At 39.5% G+C, this 19,811-nt stretch overlaps 1 protein-coding gene across 1 annotated transcript in view; it reads left to right on the top strand.

Annotated features, from left to right (window-relative positions):
- Positions 1-19,811, top strand: part of SLC9A3 (solute carrier family 9 member A3) — a 93,841-nt gene that overhangs the window by 68,303 nt on the left and 5,727 nt on the right. Inside the window, exons 5-13 of the mRNA XM_090049235.1 lie at positions 473-650; positions 2,279-2,499; positions 4,596-4,798; positions 5,587-5,676; positions 8,453-8,523; positions 11,260-11,389; positions 15,386-15,501; positions 18,508-18,637; positions 19,212-19,388. Of these exons, the coding sequence (XP_089905361.1) occupies positions 473-650; positions 2,279-2,499; positions 4,596-4,798; positions 5,587-5,676; positions 8,453-8,523; positions 11,260-11,389; positions 15,386-15,501; positions 18,508-18,637; positions 19,212-19,388 (1,316 nt within the window). The remainder of the gene's footprint in view (positions 1-472; positions 651-2,278; positions 2,500-4,595; positions 4,799-5,586; positions 5,677-8,452; positions 8,524-11,259; positions 11,390-15,385; positions 15,502-18,507; positions 18,638-19,211; positions 19,389-19,811) is intronic.

The raw sequence follows: 19,811 nt of genomic DNA, 5'->3' as shown, positions 1-19,811 counted from the left end.
TAGCTTATATGCAATTACCACAAGATACCCAGCATTTGTTAAGGGTTATTAAGCAGTGTTGATACTGATCTTCCCCATTACAAGCTTAAGAGAATGCTGTACTGTTTCAGGAACCACGTTGTTAATGATGATCTGTATATATTATTTTTTTGTGGCTGGGGAAGCATTTGTGTTTATGCAACAATGGAGAAAATTTGCTTGGGGAATACTTAAGGATTTTGGGTAATTTCACATCGATGGCTTTTCACCAGAATTAACTTGTGGTTTCCTTGGAACTTTGCAAATGTCAACATACTAAAAAATGGTAAATTTGTGGGATTCTTTGGATTATATTTTTGGAAGTTGGGATTCTTAGACTATCTTCCAAATTTTTCTTTATCTCATTAGCCATGTGATAGGAAAATTAGTAACAATTAAGCCAATTAATCCTGCAATACTACCTTTTGTTAATTTGTTTTTGTTCTTGTTTCAGTGTCTTTCTTTGTGGTCAGCCTGGGTGGGACGCTCGTTGGAGTTGCTTTTGCTTTCCTGCTGTCCCTGGTCACTCGTTTTACCAAACACGTTAGAATTATTGAACCCGGATTTGTGTTTATCATCTCATATCTGTCTTACCTCACAGCAGAGATGCTTTCTCTTTCTGCCATCCTTGCGTAAGTCCTTTACTTTATCAGTTTTTTCCCCTTGGCAGCACTGGAGAGGGAGCGTAGTTTTTTAACATAAATGACAGGGAAGAGTTAAACCAGATGGCAAGACTACAGAATGCCAGACTAACAAAGCTTATTCTTCAGTTACAGTTATAAGCCAGTATTGGATTGTGAATCCCAAACACCTCTTCTAAGTCTGTCTTGAAAAGAAGTTTGTAGTTTCCAGTGTCTTCTCTTTAGTATGAAGGCTGCTTTGGTAGAATAGAAACTCATTTATTGGTCATCTAATGCAGTGTTTCTCAACCCATGGGTTGCAACCCAAAAGTGGGTCACAAGAACATATAAAAGAGTGGCAGACAAACTTTAAAAATGGATTCTCTTTTAAAGGAGAAAAACATGGAAAACTGAGCATGTCCTTGAAGGCTGGCAGAGTTCAGACTGCAAGGGGTTGCTTAGGGCTCTGCTTGTCCCACAGAGTGGTGGTGGGGGAAAGCATGGGGCAGTGGGTCAGGAGTGAGGGACACCATCAGGGCCAGGAGGCTGTTTTCTACTTAAACTGTTGATTGGTCAGAACTGACCATCAGTGTTTACAGAAGGGTACTGGTACCAAAAAGGTTGAGAACCACTGCTCTAATGGCATTAGTACGCATTCCATAATCCTGCCACACGATCATAATCTTGGCCCTTTTTCCAGTCAGTTTGTGATGACTAAACAGCCAGATTCAAGGGAGCGTCACTTTCTGTTGTTCTGGACTGTCCTCTAAAATTTTTGAATATCCAAATCGTATATTATTCTTTTAAACTTCTGCCATGTGGCCAAGTCAATCAACCAAAACTTGCTATCAGGATAAGCTTTCCTGTTCTGTGTGGAGTCCCAGTACAATCTTTACCCACTGCTGTACGTTGAGTTGGAACATACCTTTTAGCTCAGTTTTGCTTACCCACTTTCAGATGTTATTAGCCTCTCGTGTTTTACATGCTTTCATCATCAAAAGCAGTTCTGCAGCAAGTATCTTCAAGATTGGAAAAACCCACTGCAAACAAATTATCATCTTAGATTTATATCTAAGTAAACCCATGCTTTAAAGTATTGGCTGTGAAATAGTATGGAAACCCAAATGGCAGAAGAAGCAGGAGTGCTTTTATGGGCTGATTAAATGTTATCTACAGATTTTTAGGTAGTGATTGTTTGTGGTACACATTCTGCCTAAACCTAACTTGACAGTATTCACTAGAGTGCCTGCCTTAAGTTTAGGAGTCAGATTTATAGCCGTGTAGGTCCGAGACAAAGAGGCATGCAAAACTCTAATATTCTTGGTTCAGTGGTGATACCTTTTATTAAACCAACTGAAAAATAGTAAAAACATTGTCTTTGTAAGCTTTCAGGCACTCACGCCCTTCTTCAGCCGGAAGATTTTTCAAAGAAAGATTTTTTGTTTTTGCTATTTTTAGTTGATCTAATTGAAGGTATCACATCTGAACCCAGAATTTTAGAGTTTTGTATTCCTCTTTGCCTTAGTTTCTGAGAATTCTTAGTTACAGTTTAATTTTTTTGTCACAATTTGACAGCTTGGATGGCAAAGAGAAATACATTACAACAAGTGTTATTCAACAAATAATGGATTTCTTTTCAGGATAACTTTCTGTGGCATCTGCTGTCAAAAATATGTGAAAGCTAATATTTCTGAGCAGTCTTCTACCACTGTGAGATATACCATGAAAATGATGGCTAGTGGAGCTGAGACTATTATCTTCATGTTCCTGGGAATTTCAGCTGTAAATCCTGATATCTGGACCTGGAACACAGCTTTTATACTCTTAACATTGGTCTTCATCTCAGTATTCAGAGTCATTGGTAAGATAAACAATTTTCCTGCTGTAGTCATGTATTAAAATTTGGAGTCTTGTTGCAACAACATACTTTCATGCCATAGAGTATCTTGGAGGCTTGTACATATGTAGCTTTTATTATTTTGGGTTAAAGTTATGACTGTTCCTTAGAAAAAGAATGGATTCTCTAGTAGACCTCATCATTCACTGAAATGATGATAGTTTTTAATAGGATATGTGAGGTGGCACACCTGATTAGTCCAAGGACTAGTTCCCTGAATTTTCCTGCTGTAATATACATCATTGATGTGTTAGATAGATGGGGATTTTTGTTAGAAGCTGCAACCTAAAAAAAAACCTTACACATTATATTAATCGTGTCTTTACTCAGCCATCTCTTTTGGTCCAATAATTAAGAGCTTGGATTAAACTAATTCATTTATTTAGGTACACTTCATATTTGGAGCATGGTGACATAAGAGGTATATACAGTTTCATCTCAGATTCACAGTCATAACATGGAGATAATTTCCAGTGATTGGTGAAAAACAAAGAGTGAGTGTCTTTTAGTTGACACCAGAGTCACCCCAATTAAAAACCAATGATGCAGCACTACAGTGGTTCTCAATTGGGGCACTGCCAAATTTGAAACATAGTGGAAGGGTGCTCTGATTCTAAAAAGGTAGAGAACCACTGACCTGCACAAAATAAGCTTGGTGTAATTTCTTTGTGAGTGTATACAACAAAACACACGTGCATTTTTTACCCAAGAGTTACCTGATCATATTACACAGCTGTCTTTTTTGCAGTATCACAACACTTAACAAAACAGTAATTAAACAACATAGACTTGACTAATAGCTATACTATAGGAATACTCTTAATTGTTATTTGGAATTTTTATTTATTTGAAACTAATTCATCTTTATAGTGCCAATACAATAATATAATCCCAGTTACTTTGTTGCACACTGGATGTCTACAGTAGCACAGGAACTCATTCTTTTTTTTGGTCCCCCCCATGTCTGTTTATTTCTAGGGTATTCTGCCTAGGTTTTTGCTGTTTTCCACTTAAAATGGCATAAGTGGACATAGTTAATAGACTTTTTTTAAATTTTGGACTTTTATCATTTTGAGGTAATATGAGATAACTGACACCGTCACTATAGTTGCAGTATAAAAAGAAGGGAGCATCTCAGTGCTGACCATCTTTTTATAAATGTGATTTACCAAAATCAACGATGACAACAAGAGTGGAAAGCAATTAAACTACAAGGTTGACTAAAATTAATGGAGGTCTGGTACTGCTGCCTTACCTAATTACAGCTCATGTTCTCCTGTAGGTTTCACAGCAGTGATCTGAATATATTTACAAAGATCTGTTTTACTAGCAGACGGTGATCATAGCTGTGTTTGTTGGAACAAAAAAGACTGCTTCCAGCTAGAGGTGACCCAAAAAGGAAGACGCTTGCTAATTGCCACCCATAGCCCCATAAACTGGAGGCATCCTTTATGGGGGTGCCTCCAGTTACTCATCTGGAAGCAACGTGATGTTTTCCACTTTCTTGAACTCTTGCTGAGGGAGCCTCTCCACAGACCCACGGTGTAGATGCAGAGTTGGCATAATGCCTCTAGTGTATAGTCAAAGAAATCAGTGGTATAGCTTCTTCAGAAGATACTAGAAATTCATCTCTTCTTCCTCCATTTCATTTACAGTCTGATGATGTGCATTGTTCAGTGTATTGTGTTGCCAAGGATCTCCTGAACTGGGACCCTTATCACCAATGGTAGTGGAGAGCTCTGGTGAAATCCTGGCTAACGGGAGTTTTGCCATTGACCTCAAATGAACCAGAATTTATCCAGTGGGCCCAAGCCAGAGGGGCTAGCACCCCTCATCCAACTCCTATATGACTCCCATCGCTGGCCCTTAGTTAGAGCAGGATTACTGTTAAGGACAAGCTGCATCTATTTCCTTTGATTAGAATTGAAGGAGAAAGTCACAAGGGCTGCAAGGTAATTGTAAGAAGAAAATCATAAAGGTAGAAAGGGATTTTGCTTGTAAGAGATGATCAGACTATTTTTTGTGACATGTGGATGAGACTTTGACATTTGTGTTTATAGGGGTCGTTATACAGACATGGATTCTAAACCATTACAGAATGGTCCAGCTGGGAATAATAGATCAGGTAGTGATGTCGTATGGTGGATTACGTGGAGCTGTTGCTTTTGCCCTGGTTGCACTTCTGGATCAGAACAAAATAAAAGCAAAAAACCTGTTTGTCAGCACAACTATCATCGTTGTGTTCTTCACTGTTATATTCCAGGTAATATAGTTACTTGATCTGGTTTCTTTATGAAAAAGAGGAGACCCCCAAAAGGCATGGTGGTAGCACTAAATTGAAAGCACCTCTCAACTGTGGCTTATATATTGTTTCAGCGAGCCAGAAGCATAATTGGCTTTATAATTTTAGTAACAAGGATCCCACTTTATGCTTTCACATGGCTCCACATGGGACAAAACACAATTTGCTCTGTTCTAAAAAATGTTCTGCCTTGAATGAAGTGTATTAATAGAGTTCAAATTAATGGCATCTTTCACGTCCACTGAATAAGTAGATGGGAGCAGTCACTTCTTGTTTACTACATTTTTAAATATTAAAATGCTTTACCAAACATCATCCTAAGCACAAGGTTTAGCTTCTAAACAGTGAAGTGCTGTATAGACAAGGCAGGGAGGAGGGGAAGGGAAGTAAAATCCCAGCCCTCCAGCAGTAAATAGGAGTTTTGCCTCAGCAGGCCCAAAATGTCACTGAGCATACTCATACTGGAGTGTCCCTCATGTCACTTATATGAGCTCAGACTTTTGATAAAGTATGATGTTATTTAGCTTCTAAACAAAATTACAGTTTCCAGCTGAAGAAATCACCATTGACTCTACTGGGGGCTATGCTACACACCATCTGAGGAGGTATCTCAAAAAAAATTACAGTGTTCTTAGAGTCTTGGTTTTTGAACACTGGACAATTTATTATTTTCCTATAGCTTAGAATAGGTGTCAATCAGGTTTCTAAAGTGATAGTTAAAATGTTTATTGTAATATCTCATTGTTCAGGGTTTGACAATCAAGCCTTTGGTTCAGTGGCTGAAAGTGAAGAAAAGTGAACACAGGGAACCCAAACTGAATGAGAAGCTCCATGGCAGGGTAAGGTTTTAAAAGCACTATCCCCAGGGTTCATGGTTTACAATAGAAACTATTAGCAGTGGTAGGGAAAAATAGAAAGACATTTCTAAACAGTTTATCAAGAACCTTTCCTTTTTTGGTCGGAAACTTCTACTGAATTGAAATATTGCTGAGTTAATTGGGCCCATAGTGCTTGCAAAATCAAATTGTTTGGTTAAGGAAAGATGTATGAAATGTACATTTACATGTATAATATACACCACAGGCTTTTTTCACTTTGTTGATTATGTGAGGGGTTTTTCCTCAGTAGTTAAAACATTTCTCTCTCTTCTTTTTTTTTTTTTTTAAGTCACCTGCAGATTATGGGCACATACTGCAGTCAGATAACTGAATAGTTGAAATAATTGGCTGTAATTTCAGCCAGTTTTAGAAATGATGGTTGGGTTGGCCTTTTTGTCTGTTAAATGCATTTTGCAAACCCATCTATCACAGATAGACCATCAGAAACAGAAAGCACTGTGGAAGACAACCTACCCAGCCTCTGGAACAGTGGAGATGCTATTTATTCTTCCTTTGGACAAATTAGTAATGGCATCTTGACTTTAGGCTCCCAGGGTAAAGTAAAAAAAAAAAAAAAATTTACAATTGGCTATTTACGTAAGGACATAATAGGCTGAGCAATGAACTTGCAACTTGGAAAATTGTTCAGTCCTGCTCCTGAGAGAGTCAGAGAACACCAGTTTGAACATTACCAAACAGCTAAGATGTTTACGTTTACTCTTGCTGGTCTGTTGAGATGGCATTTGTTTTGAAGAGAAACGAAAGGAAAGCTTCATGAATGCCCATGAAAAAGCAAAAACATGCAAACCAGCTGTAAATATACATTCATATTTTATTCTTTTTTCCATCAATTAAAATGCTATCTAGTCACATTTTTGTCAGGTGCCTTTGTGCAAGTAACGAGCTACGGGTGAAGTGATGCCATTAACCAGATTCCTTCATTAGGTCCAGGGTAACATTGCACCACTACAAGAGTCCCAGTAGATATTGTGTCTCAGGGCAGCTCATTGCCTCCAGGAGCTTGTAGGAGGTGCAGCCCTGTGCTACCCTTAAAAAGGTAAAAATACTGGCCCTGGCCAGTATTAGATAGGTATCTTCCTTATATCACCTTTCTCTGAATATCTGTGGCTGTGTTATATATTTGCCAAAGTCACATTTAGCATTGTAGATATATTCTATTCAGTAATAAGGCTAATCAAGTGCAACAGTCACCCAATGCCTTATTCAAAATCTGGTGATTAGTAGGTCCCCTAAAACCAGTCAGATATTCAGGATAAAGTTTTTAGAAACTATGTAAACAAAACACCAAATTCTACTCTCAATCTTATTGACCTAAATCTGTGGTCAGAGTAATTCCAAGTAAATAAATTGAGTTATACCCTTGTCAGTGGCTACAACTGTACAAGCAGCAGACTGTGCAGTTGTCACTGCACAGTTATTTAGTTCTTGCATAAGCAAGTATGAAATGACTGAAAAGTAATTGGTGTTACTGCGCAATGAGCTGCTCAGTAGCTTGTTACTCCTGCACAGTAAGAGCATGTCATGGTTAGTGTCTGGCAATGGTACTGTATGGTAGCAACAAGCTACTGCACAGTAGTGTCTCATCTAGATATGCCCAGTTATTCCTTTTTTTTCCCCTTTATAAGTGCATAAGCCATTGTTACTGCCTCTTCTAAACCAGTTAGTAGTTTCACACTCTGTGTTCTTTTAGCTCTTTGTGCATTCTTTTGGAGAGTAGACATTTCCCTCAGCAGAGAAGGAACAGCCATCTTTATTTTAACTCTGCCTGATACTCAATACCCGGGGCTAAGTTTTGTCCTTGGTGGCTGCATCTACACGAGTGGAGTACTGCACAGTTGTTACTAAATGACTGCACAGTAATGCTGGTTACTGCAGTACCATCACTGTGTGGTTTTTTTCCAATGCTACTGCACAGTAGCTCATTGCTACCTTGCAGTAGCATTACCAGGCACTAACTGTGACATGATGCTATTGCACAGTAGTAACAAAGTACTAAACAGTACTGCACAGTAGTGTCGGAGAAGAAAACTGTGCAGCAACAGTACTGTGCACTAACACTGGTAACTGCACAGTCATTTAGTACTTGCATAAGTATCCAGTGCATAAGCAAGTACTAAATGACTACACAGTAACCAGTGTTAATTTGCAGTACCGTTGCCACACGTTTTTTTTCCAGTGTTACTGCACAGTAGCAATGAGTTACTGCTCAGTAGCGTCAAATCACAGCTAGTGCCTAGCAACGCTACAGCAATGCTGGTTACTGCCCAGTCATTTAGGACTTGCACAACTGCACTGTCCTCTACTCATGTAGACACAGCCACTGAGGACAAAACTTGGCCCCAGGTATTGAGTATTAGGCAGACCTAATAATAAAGATTGCTATTCCTTCTCTGCTGAGGGAAATTTCTATTCTCCAAGAGCATGGACAATGAACTAAAAGGACACAGAATGTGAAACTACAAACTGGTTTAGAAGAGGGAGTAACAATGGCTCATGGGCTTCAAAAGTGTTGGAGGGGGAAAGAGATGCAAAAGTGAGATATGATACAAGAGGAATAAAAATGAAAGTTAAAATCAGAATTTTCCATCTTTTACTTAAACCTGTATAAAACAGGAATAATCAGTGAGCTGCTCACATATGTAAAAAAACAAAAGCAGCACTTTACTTTAAACCCCATGCGCTCCATGTGACATTAATACTATCCTTATTTTCCTAGGCTTTTGATCATATTCTTTCTGCTATTGAAGACATATCAGGACAAATAGGACATAATTACTTGCGAGACAAGTAAGTGATGCTAACTGCCCTTATTTTCCTGAATTGGAATAGTTAAGGAAATGGGAATGTTATTTAAAGTAGTGATACCAAATGGCAACGAAAATGGATGTTTGTGAAATACAGTGCCACAACTAAGGCTTTGGATGAAGTTTTCAAATCTCATAATTTAGAGTAAGGGATCTATTCCTGTCAGATCTGTTTAGGAGGAAAACCTTTGCACATTTGCACTGGAACACAATTGTAGCCTCTCTGGTGCCAATATTGAGAACAATATTGGGGCCACAGTGTTAAACCTCTTGACATTTAAGCACACAAATATATTCTCCTTGTTGTTATTCCCCCCTCATGCATTGCCTGTGACTGTAAACCTAATTTCTTATACTGATATTTAGGGATAAGGAATCCTACTCAGCTGTGGGCTTTCTTCCATTTACCTTCTGTTCAAGTGAATTCTTCTGCAACAGAAAATAGAGAGAGATAAAGGGGGGAATTGGAGAAAATTGTTCAGCCCTGCTCCTGAGAGAGTCCAGAAGTGCTGTGCTGTGTTTATTCCACCATAATATATGTTTGCATGTCCAAGATAATAGATAACATGCCATAGGGTTATAGAATATAGAGATATTGGTTTGTAGGGCTGTGTAAAGCTTCAGGTGCTGATTCAATTCGGAGGAAATTTGGCCTGATTTAGCAGCCGGATCTCCAAATCCGAATCAAATCAGGAGACTAATAAAAAGGTCCAAATCAATTCGAAACTCTCCAAATCGATTTTGGAAAAGATTTGGAGAGCTTCAGAGATTTGGGCAGTCCCCACTTGCTGCAGCAGTGAGCTGGACCTGGAGTCAATGTCAGTAAGTAGGGGGCTGGGGGGGGGAAGTCTGGAGAGGGGGAGAGAACCATGGGAGGCCATGAGCTCCCCCCAACTCCTGCCCCACGGCAGCTCCACCCAGCCCCAGCTCCAGTTCTTTAAAAAAATAAAAGCCCTGCAGTCACCGGCTGCTGCAGTGGCCATCAGGGCTTCTGGGGGCTCATGGCCGAGTCCCCCGTGCAGCACAGGGCAGTGGGGGGCAGTGAAGATCACCCCCCTGCCTGGCAGCAGCCAGTGAAGCCAGGGCTTTTTTTTTTAAAGAGCCAGGATGCTGGGAATGGAAGAGCAGGCAGGGGATGGGGGCTCGTGACAGAACCCCCACGTAGTGCAGGGCATTGGGGGGCAGCAGGAATCATCCCCCTGCCTGGCAGCAGCTGGTGAGTGTTGGGCTTTAAAAAAAAAAAAAAAGAGTCCAGGATGCTGGGGCCAGGTGGAGCAGCCATTGACGAGGCTCGGAGAGCGAGCAGAGGACGGGACCTGTTTGATTTGGAGATTCGGCCAATTTGGCAGAAGCTAATTTGGCAGAAGCCAAATTGATTCAGGACAGTGATTCAGAATCACCAAATCGAATCACTGTCCCCCAAATTGGCCAAATTCGAAGCCAATACTAGCTGCTTTACACAGGCCTGTTGGTTTGTTTGTGAAATAGTGAATTTTTATGATGGGCACCAGATTGAGCAGCCTCTTTTCTTGGGTAACCAGGAATCCTATCTTAATTCGGGTGTTGGGAATTAATTCCTGAGATGAAGAGAAAAAACGTTCATACTTACTCCAGATGTAAGGTACTGACCTTTTTTAACAAAGAGAAAAGGCTCAACCTACCTAGGTTCTTAACAAGTTGATAGTTAACTTGGGTGACTAACTTCCTCTGAAAGACTGCAGTCTCAACTCTCCCTCACCAAGACCATGTCCATAGTTAGAAAGATCTGTCTTCTTCAAGAGTTTGTTGCACTTCTGGCTTCTTCAGTGAATAGCTCAAAAGTGACCTCCTATGCTGGAGAATTGGATTGATCACTGGATGTCTGGAGTCAGGGATGAGAAAAGTTAATAGTAGCCTTCTGGATAGTGTCAGCTTCAATCAACCCTCTCTCCTCCACTCCCTCCCTCCCTCAAACCCACAACACAACTATCTGAAACCCAGTGGTTTGACCTCAAGAGGGCCCTGGGCAAATTCAGTGGTCTGGTCTTTTTCCCCACATGGTCTGAACCAGCTCCAGCCCTGAAGCCTCACATCAGTTTAAAAAAGGAAATTGGGGGGTGCTCAGAATAAAGCACGGACCCTGGCTGTTGTCCATCATCAGTCAGATGGAGGAAGGTTGGATAGCTAGGCTGAATGTCACTGAAAACAGGATTGCCTTGATCAGTTCTTAACCACTTGATGGGATGAACAGGGAACTCTGTCATTTTGCTACTCTGGGGGGGCACCTGTGAGCACAGGCTTGTCTATGTGGTCAAGCCTGGTAAAACCTAACCAGGCATCTGATGGAAAACAAGCCATTCCTGAAAGTAACCTCACCTGTGCATAAAGAGCCTAAAGGCTTCCAAAGAAACAAGTGAGTAGTCAGAAGCAGAAAGATTAGATAACAGTGTTCCCCAGTGTATCTTACTGATTTTGAAACTAGATATTGGATAGTGTAATCATAAACCAATTGCCGCTTTTATTCATCAGTAGCTACAATTGGTGGCTGCACCTCATAAAAGACTTTTTTTTTTTTTAAATGCCTAACTTCCACACAAGGTTTTTTTCAAGAACATGCTTTGCTATATTTAGTAAGGTGCACAAAATGCTTAGTGTCCAGGAATGGCTGCTCAGGCTAAAGGGAAAATGCTGTAATTGTGATTGATTGCCATTGTTAAAACAGTTTGTTTTAAATCATTAGGTGGACCAATTTTGATAGGAAAATTCTCAGTAAAGTACTGATGAGAAGGTCGGCACAGAAATCAAGAGACCGGATTCTTAATGTTTTCCATGAACTCAACCTGAAGGATGCCATTAGCTATGTGGCTGAGGTACTTCTAGCAATTTCTCTTGCACTTAGTAATGTCATCTCTCTTTTTTGTAGATTTTACACACACATACATACACACACACACGTGTAAGATATTGCCTTTGGTGTATTAGGGGAGAAGAATCTAAAGCAAATTTATTTTCATCTATATCTTATGTGCCCTCTATATGTCCTGGTACTGTTGTGTTATGTGTCACTTAGGAGCTGTTCACCAGCCTTACCTTGCATTGAGTAGTACCATGATTTCACTGGGATTATGCAAGTGTGTACATGATATCAACCTGTATAAATGTGTCAGAATCTGTTTGAAAATCTGACACTGAAACACCAATTTTTTTCCTGCACCGGCAAATTCAAAGTAACTTAAGAACAAAATCCTTTTGCAATGGTTCTCCAGCTTTCACATTTTGTGAGCCACATTGTAAAAGGACACTCTTTTGAGGGACCAACCTCTTCTCTAACTCACTACCCCTTTCTTGTGTGAAATACGAAGAAGAGCTTTAGGAATGACCAAATTCACAGCTCCCATTCTGAGAACCAGAAGCTTACAGATATCTTACATTTCTACCAGTCTCTAGGCACTGACAGACTGGGATACTATCTTTATAGCCTCATCTTCCTCCTGCTGTGATTCTACATCTTGTGACTATGATTATGAGAAGATCTAGTTAGTCCATACTCTGGCACTTAGCCAGTGTTCAGCCAGTCAGCTAGACCCACATATGAATTGACAGGCAAAAGTTTTTTTCTACATATAGTAGTCACTAAAAAAATGGAGGGACCTAAACTCTTTGTGAAATTGGGCCAAATTCAGCAAATAGTTTTAGATGGAAAAATGAAAAATATTTTGTTAAATGTCAGAACCTTTCATTTTTAAACACATTTTAGTTTCAGAAATGCAAATTTATTTCACTTTCTGGTTTCAAAATAGCCTATTTACTTAAAGTTGACCTAAATTAAAAAAATAATAATGTTGGTCGAAGAAAATGTTTGGGCTTACCAAAATGAAAATGAGGTGTTTTTGTCATTTTTTAGAAAGAATTTTGTTTTGATTTAACTTGAATCTAATTTTTTTTTCTAATTTATTTGATTTCATCCACCAAACCAAACATCCAGTATACACCCATCGCTACAGAAAGCTTAGGACTTGCTATAGTTGTCGCACATACAGGTGCTTCCAAAAGTATTCACAGACGGCCAAACTACCTGTGACCAGCAATTTCTGTAGACAAACATTATGTTTTAAGTGAAACACCTATCCTCTAAAAGTGTTTTATGCTTCAAGCAGCTCACTGTCCATTTGGACCTGCCTAATTATTTTATGTGCCAATGTCACATGTTGACTTCACAGAGGAAGTACAAAAGAGATACCTGTTCACCTCAGGTATTTGGTTTCACATTTTGATTTTCCAGCGTGTCCCTTCTACCCAAATTGGCAACTGCAGTTACTCATTCCTCATATCCACTGCATGTCAGAGGCAGCAGAGCAGAACAGTTAATGTTGTTATCACTGTATGATCATCATTAAAGAGACATAGCTGGTTCAGTTGCATTCGCATATAAGGACCTTCAGAAGTAGTGGCCAAGGCCACCTTAAATTATACCAGCCTGCTAAATGAGTTTTACTGAGTTTGAGTCTAGAATTAAGATGGTATGACTCTAAGCCTTCCCAAGATGATCACAAGCAAAGAAGCTGCCTCCTGTCATAACCAGGAGGAATCCTTTCCCCATTGTGGTATAGAGGGAGACTCTTTATGGTTAACCCTGGCTGTCACCGAGCCTAAGAGATGGATCAGATTGGGTGTTATGGACAAAATTCTCAATAATACTTCCGCTCCCATCTGTCATTAGAAGTAACTCCCAAATGAGTGCTTTTTAAAAAAACGGAAACTAATTTCCCTTGAGACCAAGATTAAGTGCAAGTCAGTAAAAACAATGTGTTATGAAAAAATGCCAAGGCAGTTCTGAGTCTTGGATTCTGCCAGAGGGTTAAAGAAATCATATATGACATTTCAAGAATACATTCATGAGCTTACCTGTCCTTGTGCTGTGTTAGTCAAATTCAATCAAGTATGTGTGAGAGACAGTGTATATGAGGGAATGTGATTATACATCTAACCCTATTATCTGAAAGGTATTGTCACAGAGTCATTAACATGTGTTATGGACATAGGAGAAACATATTCTGTGGCTCATGAGTCTGCACTAACACCCTCTAAAATCTACCAATGAAGGAGAAGCTGCCCTGTGAAGAGTGTAAGCAGGCTGGGCAGCTGACAGATGTACTTTGTGACCGCTGTGGCACAGCACTGGTGCGTGTCTTCACACAAAGTAGTGAAGAATACACTGTGAACATGTTTACCTGTGTCACCCAGGTTTCCTTATCACAGATAAACAGCCATACACGCAAAATACTGCTGGTTTGTAACGGTTGCTTTATGTGTACATTACCTGCTCTCTTTCACAACTGCATTGGTTTGTGTTCTGAATGAAAGAGCTCTGGGGATATCCTCAAGTACTGTAATCATTTTTTCTGAACCTAGTGTTATACAGATATGTCCTTTGACTACATTACATGCATGCCTGAATGTCCCTTTGCTCATTCCTCTACAGACGATGGCACAGATATTGTGTCTTCTCCCCCCTCTAGTTTGGTATCCTGTTACTGCCCGTCTTGGGCACTGGCTAGATGGAGTGAGAGACTTCAACTCTTAAGTCTTACTGACAGGCTACATACAGATTCACAAACCTGGTTCTTTCTGAAGCAGTAGATAATAAACGTTGGCCCCACATGTCTTAAAAGAAAAGGGAAATTGCCAATGTGATATATAGCCACTGTAAACAAAAATGATTCAATAGCACTTTCAGATAGTATATCTTACTTTGCATCTTTCTATTTTGTAATCCTCTTTTCCTGTCTTTATAAATATTTGCTGTCTGAAAGATGTGGGGTATGAATTTGCTCCAATGTGTCTAGACTTTTTTGTTTGCTGTGTTGTGTGCTAATGGAAATCTAATATGGTCATCACAGAGTATAATTTAAGAAATCACAAATGATGATGATGGTGATGCTTTATTTTAAGAATGAAATACTTCTGTCTTTGCGGGGGTGGATATTTTTCTATTCCTCATTGATTGTAGGTTTAGCTGTAGAATCAAGTCTAAGGTCTCTTTGCTAACCAAAGCCACATATATGGGATTGGCATCACTACTTGAGAGCTTTTTTCATCCCCTACAACTATAACTCCACTCAATGGCCACCAACTTTCTGAACAATAAAATTGCCAAGTAAAAGAGTGAGGTTTGTGACTACAGGTGACCAAACTTTGACAGGAATTAACTTTGAGGGTAATTACTCTTAGAACTAAAAGCAAAACTCATTTTTTCAATTCATCTTCCACTCAAACATTCTTCCTGCTGGCAAACACACGCAGACAGTCAGTGCCAAATTAACACTTGGCTCCTGGCTGTGAAGGAAGAGAAAGCTATAATTGGTATTTCTTGGAAGGCATTGCAGTTAGAACAGTAATGAGTACCAACAGAAGAACCCAGATATGTGTACTCTTCTGTGTTGTGATCTGCTATGTAAAAATCTTTTTGTCTGTAATTGAAAATAATTCCTTTTTGAGAAAAAATGGAAATGAAGACATTCAGTGACTCTCTCTGATGGCTTTTTAAGCATAGGTGAGCAATTTGCAAAGAGCCAAGTTCTTGTAAAATCATGTATGCTTTAAACGTACAGCTGTAAACTGTGACTCAAATGGTATGGCTGTTTTTTCAGTCCTTTGTACAAGGTTGAATTTCACCCTAGGTCAATAAATCGCACGAGGAAAAAAATCCTATTATACGTAAATAAAAATTCTTCCTTGTTCTTTTGTGCTTTGCATGCATGGAAGTTTCAAAAAAGATGGCAAGTTTTCTGATATACAAGTATTAACTTAATATATCCTTTGGCTGAATATTGTAGAGCAATAATGTGCCTTATTTCTTTCATCAGGGAGAGCGTAGAGGGTCCTTGGCATTTATTCGATCCCCAAGTACTGACAACATAGTCAACGTGGACTTCAGCACACCACGGCAATCTGCTGTAGAAGCCTCTGTCTCCTATTTATTGTAAGTCACTTGAATGGTGATTATTTTTGTTTCACTTTTCACTCGCGTATGATTGCATAAAAACGTTCATTTGCAAAGTGTGAAAAATGTGATTCACCATGGATGTAAGATGCTTCCTTCGTGACTTATATTTTGTATTCACTTTGCATTGGTGTAGACGATCCAAAAATATGCAAAACAAAAAACAATCTCCTGTTCTTGTCTAATCTCATTCCTGTATGCTTTGTCAAATATATTTTTATGAATGTCAAAAGCTATATATGTAAATAGAAATAGAAAGTATCCCATCTGCCTGGCAAAAATAAATGGCAGTGCATTTTTTTTAAAAGGGAAGCATGGGTTTTTCTTAACTTTTAGAGAATTCAGGAACAGCTAACTAGATTTTACTCAACCTTTCCCAACTTAAAACTCCCTGGTCAAAAACCAGACTTCATGAATTTCAGCCCTAAAGCTGAATTTGTCAGAAAATGTATGTGCATGTAAAATATAGGCCTTTATTGTCACTATCATTTTGTACACCTCTGTAGTGAGCTATGTCAATACTATAATTCCACATCCATGGAATTAGTCATAGAATACCTTCTCTTACCCTATCTTGGGGAACTGAGCTCCAGCATTCATTTTAAAACAGCAAGGTTAGCATCTGTTGACAGCCTGAAACAATAGCATCAAGAGGTATGAATTTGTCCATTTATCTCCATGGGAAATTGAGTCTGAAAGGAATGCATCAAAATGGCTAAAATATTCTTCTACTGATCATTTTGGCAGAAATGTTCTCCCTCCTTTTTTTTGGCAGCACTTCAATATTAAAAGTACAACTTTTTCCCCTATTACAGAGAGTAGGACATGTAGCAATGGCTTGAAATTACAGCCAAGTAGATGTATCTAGGATATCAGGGAAAAGCTTCTTCCCTTTCAGAACACTGAGGCAATGGAATAGACTGCCTACAAAAGTTGTAGAATCCTCTTCATTGGAGGTTTTTAAGAAGTTGAATAAGCTTTTTATTATAGATGCGTTGGGTGTTAGCTGTAGCCAAAGCTGGCATTTTGACTTGGGTGTGCTGATGCTCATGCTGGGACTTAAACCCGGAAAGTACCCATACACACGCATCGGGGCTGCTCCGACATGCTGTAATTACAATGCTTCGGTGCATACTTGATTAGTTGTGTCTGCTGGAGTGTGATAATTACTGCACTCCAGCAGACTCCAGAGTCATGTGTATCAGTGTCCTCATGTTTAAAAATGGCGGCAGGAGTTCTTTAACTAAAGCTCATTTAATGAGCTTTAGTTAAAGCGCCCCCACCGCCATTTTTCAGAGCAGGGACACTGATACACATGACATTCTGGGCACTTTAATTAGAGGGGCTCTCGCCTCCCAGAGCACATGTATAAACTCCCAGCGGTTCCTGGGAAGAATGTCTTCCTCCTTCACTCAAGGTCAAACCAGCTGCCACATTTGAGTTCAGATTGGCATGAACTGTGAGGGTTCTTGCCTTCTTCTGTAGTGAGGGGCATAGTCCTCCTTCTTGGATCATAGATTTCATAGACATTAGGGCTGGAAGGGACCTCAGAAGATCATCGAGTTCAGCCCCCTGCCCAAAATATCTCTTGAGTATACAGGCAGTCCTTGGACTTACAACACAATTGTAACACAATACCCTATTTTCACCAAAAAAATCCCAGAATTTTGTACTAGATCAGTTATAGATGAGTAATATAGCTACATTAATGTATTTATATTATAAATAACAATCGTATTGATTTGGAAGGACTTATTTGAGGTGACTTTGGACTTTTTGAAAGGCTCTTGCTTGGACCTTTTGAAGGGTTCTTGGCTGGAGTCTTCTCAGGAGTCTTGGCTGTAGGTTTTTCTGGAGTCTTGTCTGCTTTCTTAAAGAAAGTGTCCAAGAAAGTTTGGACAGATGTTCTCCAAGGAGACGAGCAATGCAGCAAACTTGTTTGCTGGCTTGGCGTCACATTGGATCAAGCATTGTAAAGTCGAAACTGGCATAAAGTTGAAACAGGGTGTCAATTGATAAATGTTGTAAGTGCAAAATATTGTAACTCAAAATGTTGTAAATTGAGGATTTCCTGTATTTAACAACTACTTCCTGTCTTTGCAGTGGTAGGACATTGACAGTGCCCTCTGCTTTACCTGTGTTCAATTAGAGGTTGTTTTTTGACAATTTGGGCATTTGTCTGGTAGATTTGTGAGAGGGTTGTTTGCCAAGTTTTTAAGAATAGGTTAGACAAACACTTGTTCAGGATGGTTTAGACCAGGATAATCCTACCTTCGGCAGGGGGTTGGACTAGACCTATGGATGTCCTTGCTAGCCCCCTTTCTTTTTAATATAAAAATATTAAAATGTTCATTTTCAAAATGGTTAATTTTTTTCATTTTGACTGTTTCTAGAGAAAGTTCATTGTTTTGGAAATTCCATTTTTTTTAGTGTAATCTTTTCATCACGAAGCACCACGTGTAGTTTTTTTTAAAATGTGCTTGCCTAGTAACACTGAATTACCAGCCATACACTGAGTCAGCTTGCTTTATCCTTATTCTCACTGGGTGCATCTACACATGTGCTTTAATGCCCAGTAGCTTATTTTACTGCACATTAAAGTGTCATATAAAAAACCATGCTATTATGCTCACACACAGTAAAATAGGCTACTGAGCATTAAGCGTCACCTAAAAACCATGCACAATTGTTACTGTGCATTAAGGCAGCCTAACGTAAATTTGTTTAGTACCTCGCATTGGTGATACTAACTTTAATGTGATCAGGAAAAACACCTTAATGCATATGTAGATGTGCCAAAGAACCTCACTTTATTTCTTGAGTTGACTTGCTGATTTCAGAGGGTCTGTGTTTGGCCCCCTGATGCCATTCACTTGTTCTTACTATTTTCTTGCTTTCTCCTTATTGTTTGAATATGTTGCAATGCATACATTTCCTCCCTAATTACTGATCTATAAAAATGTTGTTTTGGGTCATCTGCTTTAGGAGAGAAAAAGCGGGTTCAGTTTGCCTTGATATGCAAGCCTTAGAGCAGAGGAGGAAAAGCATCCGAGATACAGAGGATACTGTCACTCACCACACACTTCAGCAGTACCTGTACAAGCCCAGGCAAGAGGTAAGAGCATGTTCAGTTAGGAACATGTTTTCATCCTAAAACCATAAGAAACTAAGCACAGAAAATTGTTGGGCAACTGAAACCAAAAGGACAAATCCTTAAGATCAACCACTAACTGACAGTCGGTGATGATCCTAGATATCTTTCTTCATGCGAGCAGTCATCTCTCTTATAGGTATCTCTCAGATTCCAGAAGAATTTAAGAGTGGCCCAAACTATGTTGTGTTAGTTGGTTGTTACCAGCCTGCATGGAATGGAAGGGTGTGAAAAAGGTTGGATGGATGAATGTGAAAGATTTTGTGAAACAAGGAAGTCTGAAGTGAATCCAACCATTGTACATAGTGTGTTTAATGTGAATGAGTTTCAGTTTATTTAAATTACCAAAGCCTCTGCTTCGTGACTTATCACAGTCTTGCATAGACAGAAGTAAGGGGTGTTGTTAACAATCAGAGACTTTTTAGTGTGTTCAGGCTTGCAGTTAATTGGGTTTTGTAACCAGTTGGTTTTGTCAGTATCAAAGCAAACTATCTGCATTTCTAAATAAATAAAGATTGTCTTATCTTCCTGGTTACAGCATAGGCACCTGTACAGTCGACATGAAATCATTCAGAATGAAGATGAAAAACAAGACAAGGAGATATTCCACAGAACAATGAGAAAGCGTTTGGACTCTTTCAAGGGTACCAAACTTGGAATAAACCGTTCCAAAAAGCACAATAAAATCCACAAGAGAGACCGTGGCCAAAGAAAGGTAAGGGCATACACTTAAGGTCTTGCTTTGGCATCATTTATGCAAATTGAGGGGAAAGGGCTTCCTGGGATCTATGTCTGGGAAGGCCTGGAGAGCTTACATGACCCAGTATTGGTCTCTTTCCTGTGACATCTCTTCAGCAGGGTATGTGTTGGATTCAGTGCTAAAGCATGGTGAGAGACTGATATCTGGAACTGCATGGCTCAGGGGGCAGCAGTGGATGTGGCATCTGACCTTCACCCATACTGTGAAATATGCCAGCTACTTACTCTGTACTGCAGGGGCCTTCTTTTGTGTGTGAGGGGACTCTAGGTCTGAAAAAAGCAAGGGAGCTTCAACTGCCTAATGCTACACCAGAATGAGCAGCAGGTCAGCGAAGTCCAGAACACATTCATATGCAGGTTTTGTGACTTCTCAAAAGTT

The sequence above is a fragment of the Crocodylus siamensis genome, chromosome 5 (assembly GCF_052110815.1).
Source record: "Crocodylus siamensis isolate JL-2025a chromosome 5, ASM5211081v1, whole genome shotgun sequence".
Classification (NCBI taxonomy): Eukaryota; Metazoa; Chordata; order Crocodylia; family Crocodylidae; genus Crocodylus; species Crocodylus siamensis.
Note: the sequence above shows the minus strand (reverse complement) of the source record. Positions and strands in the feature narration are given on the sequence as shown.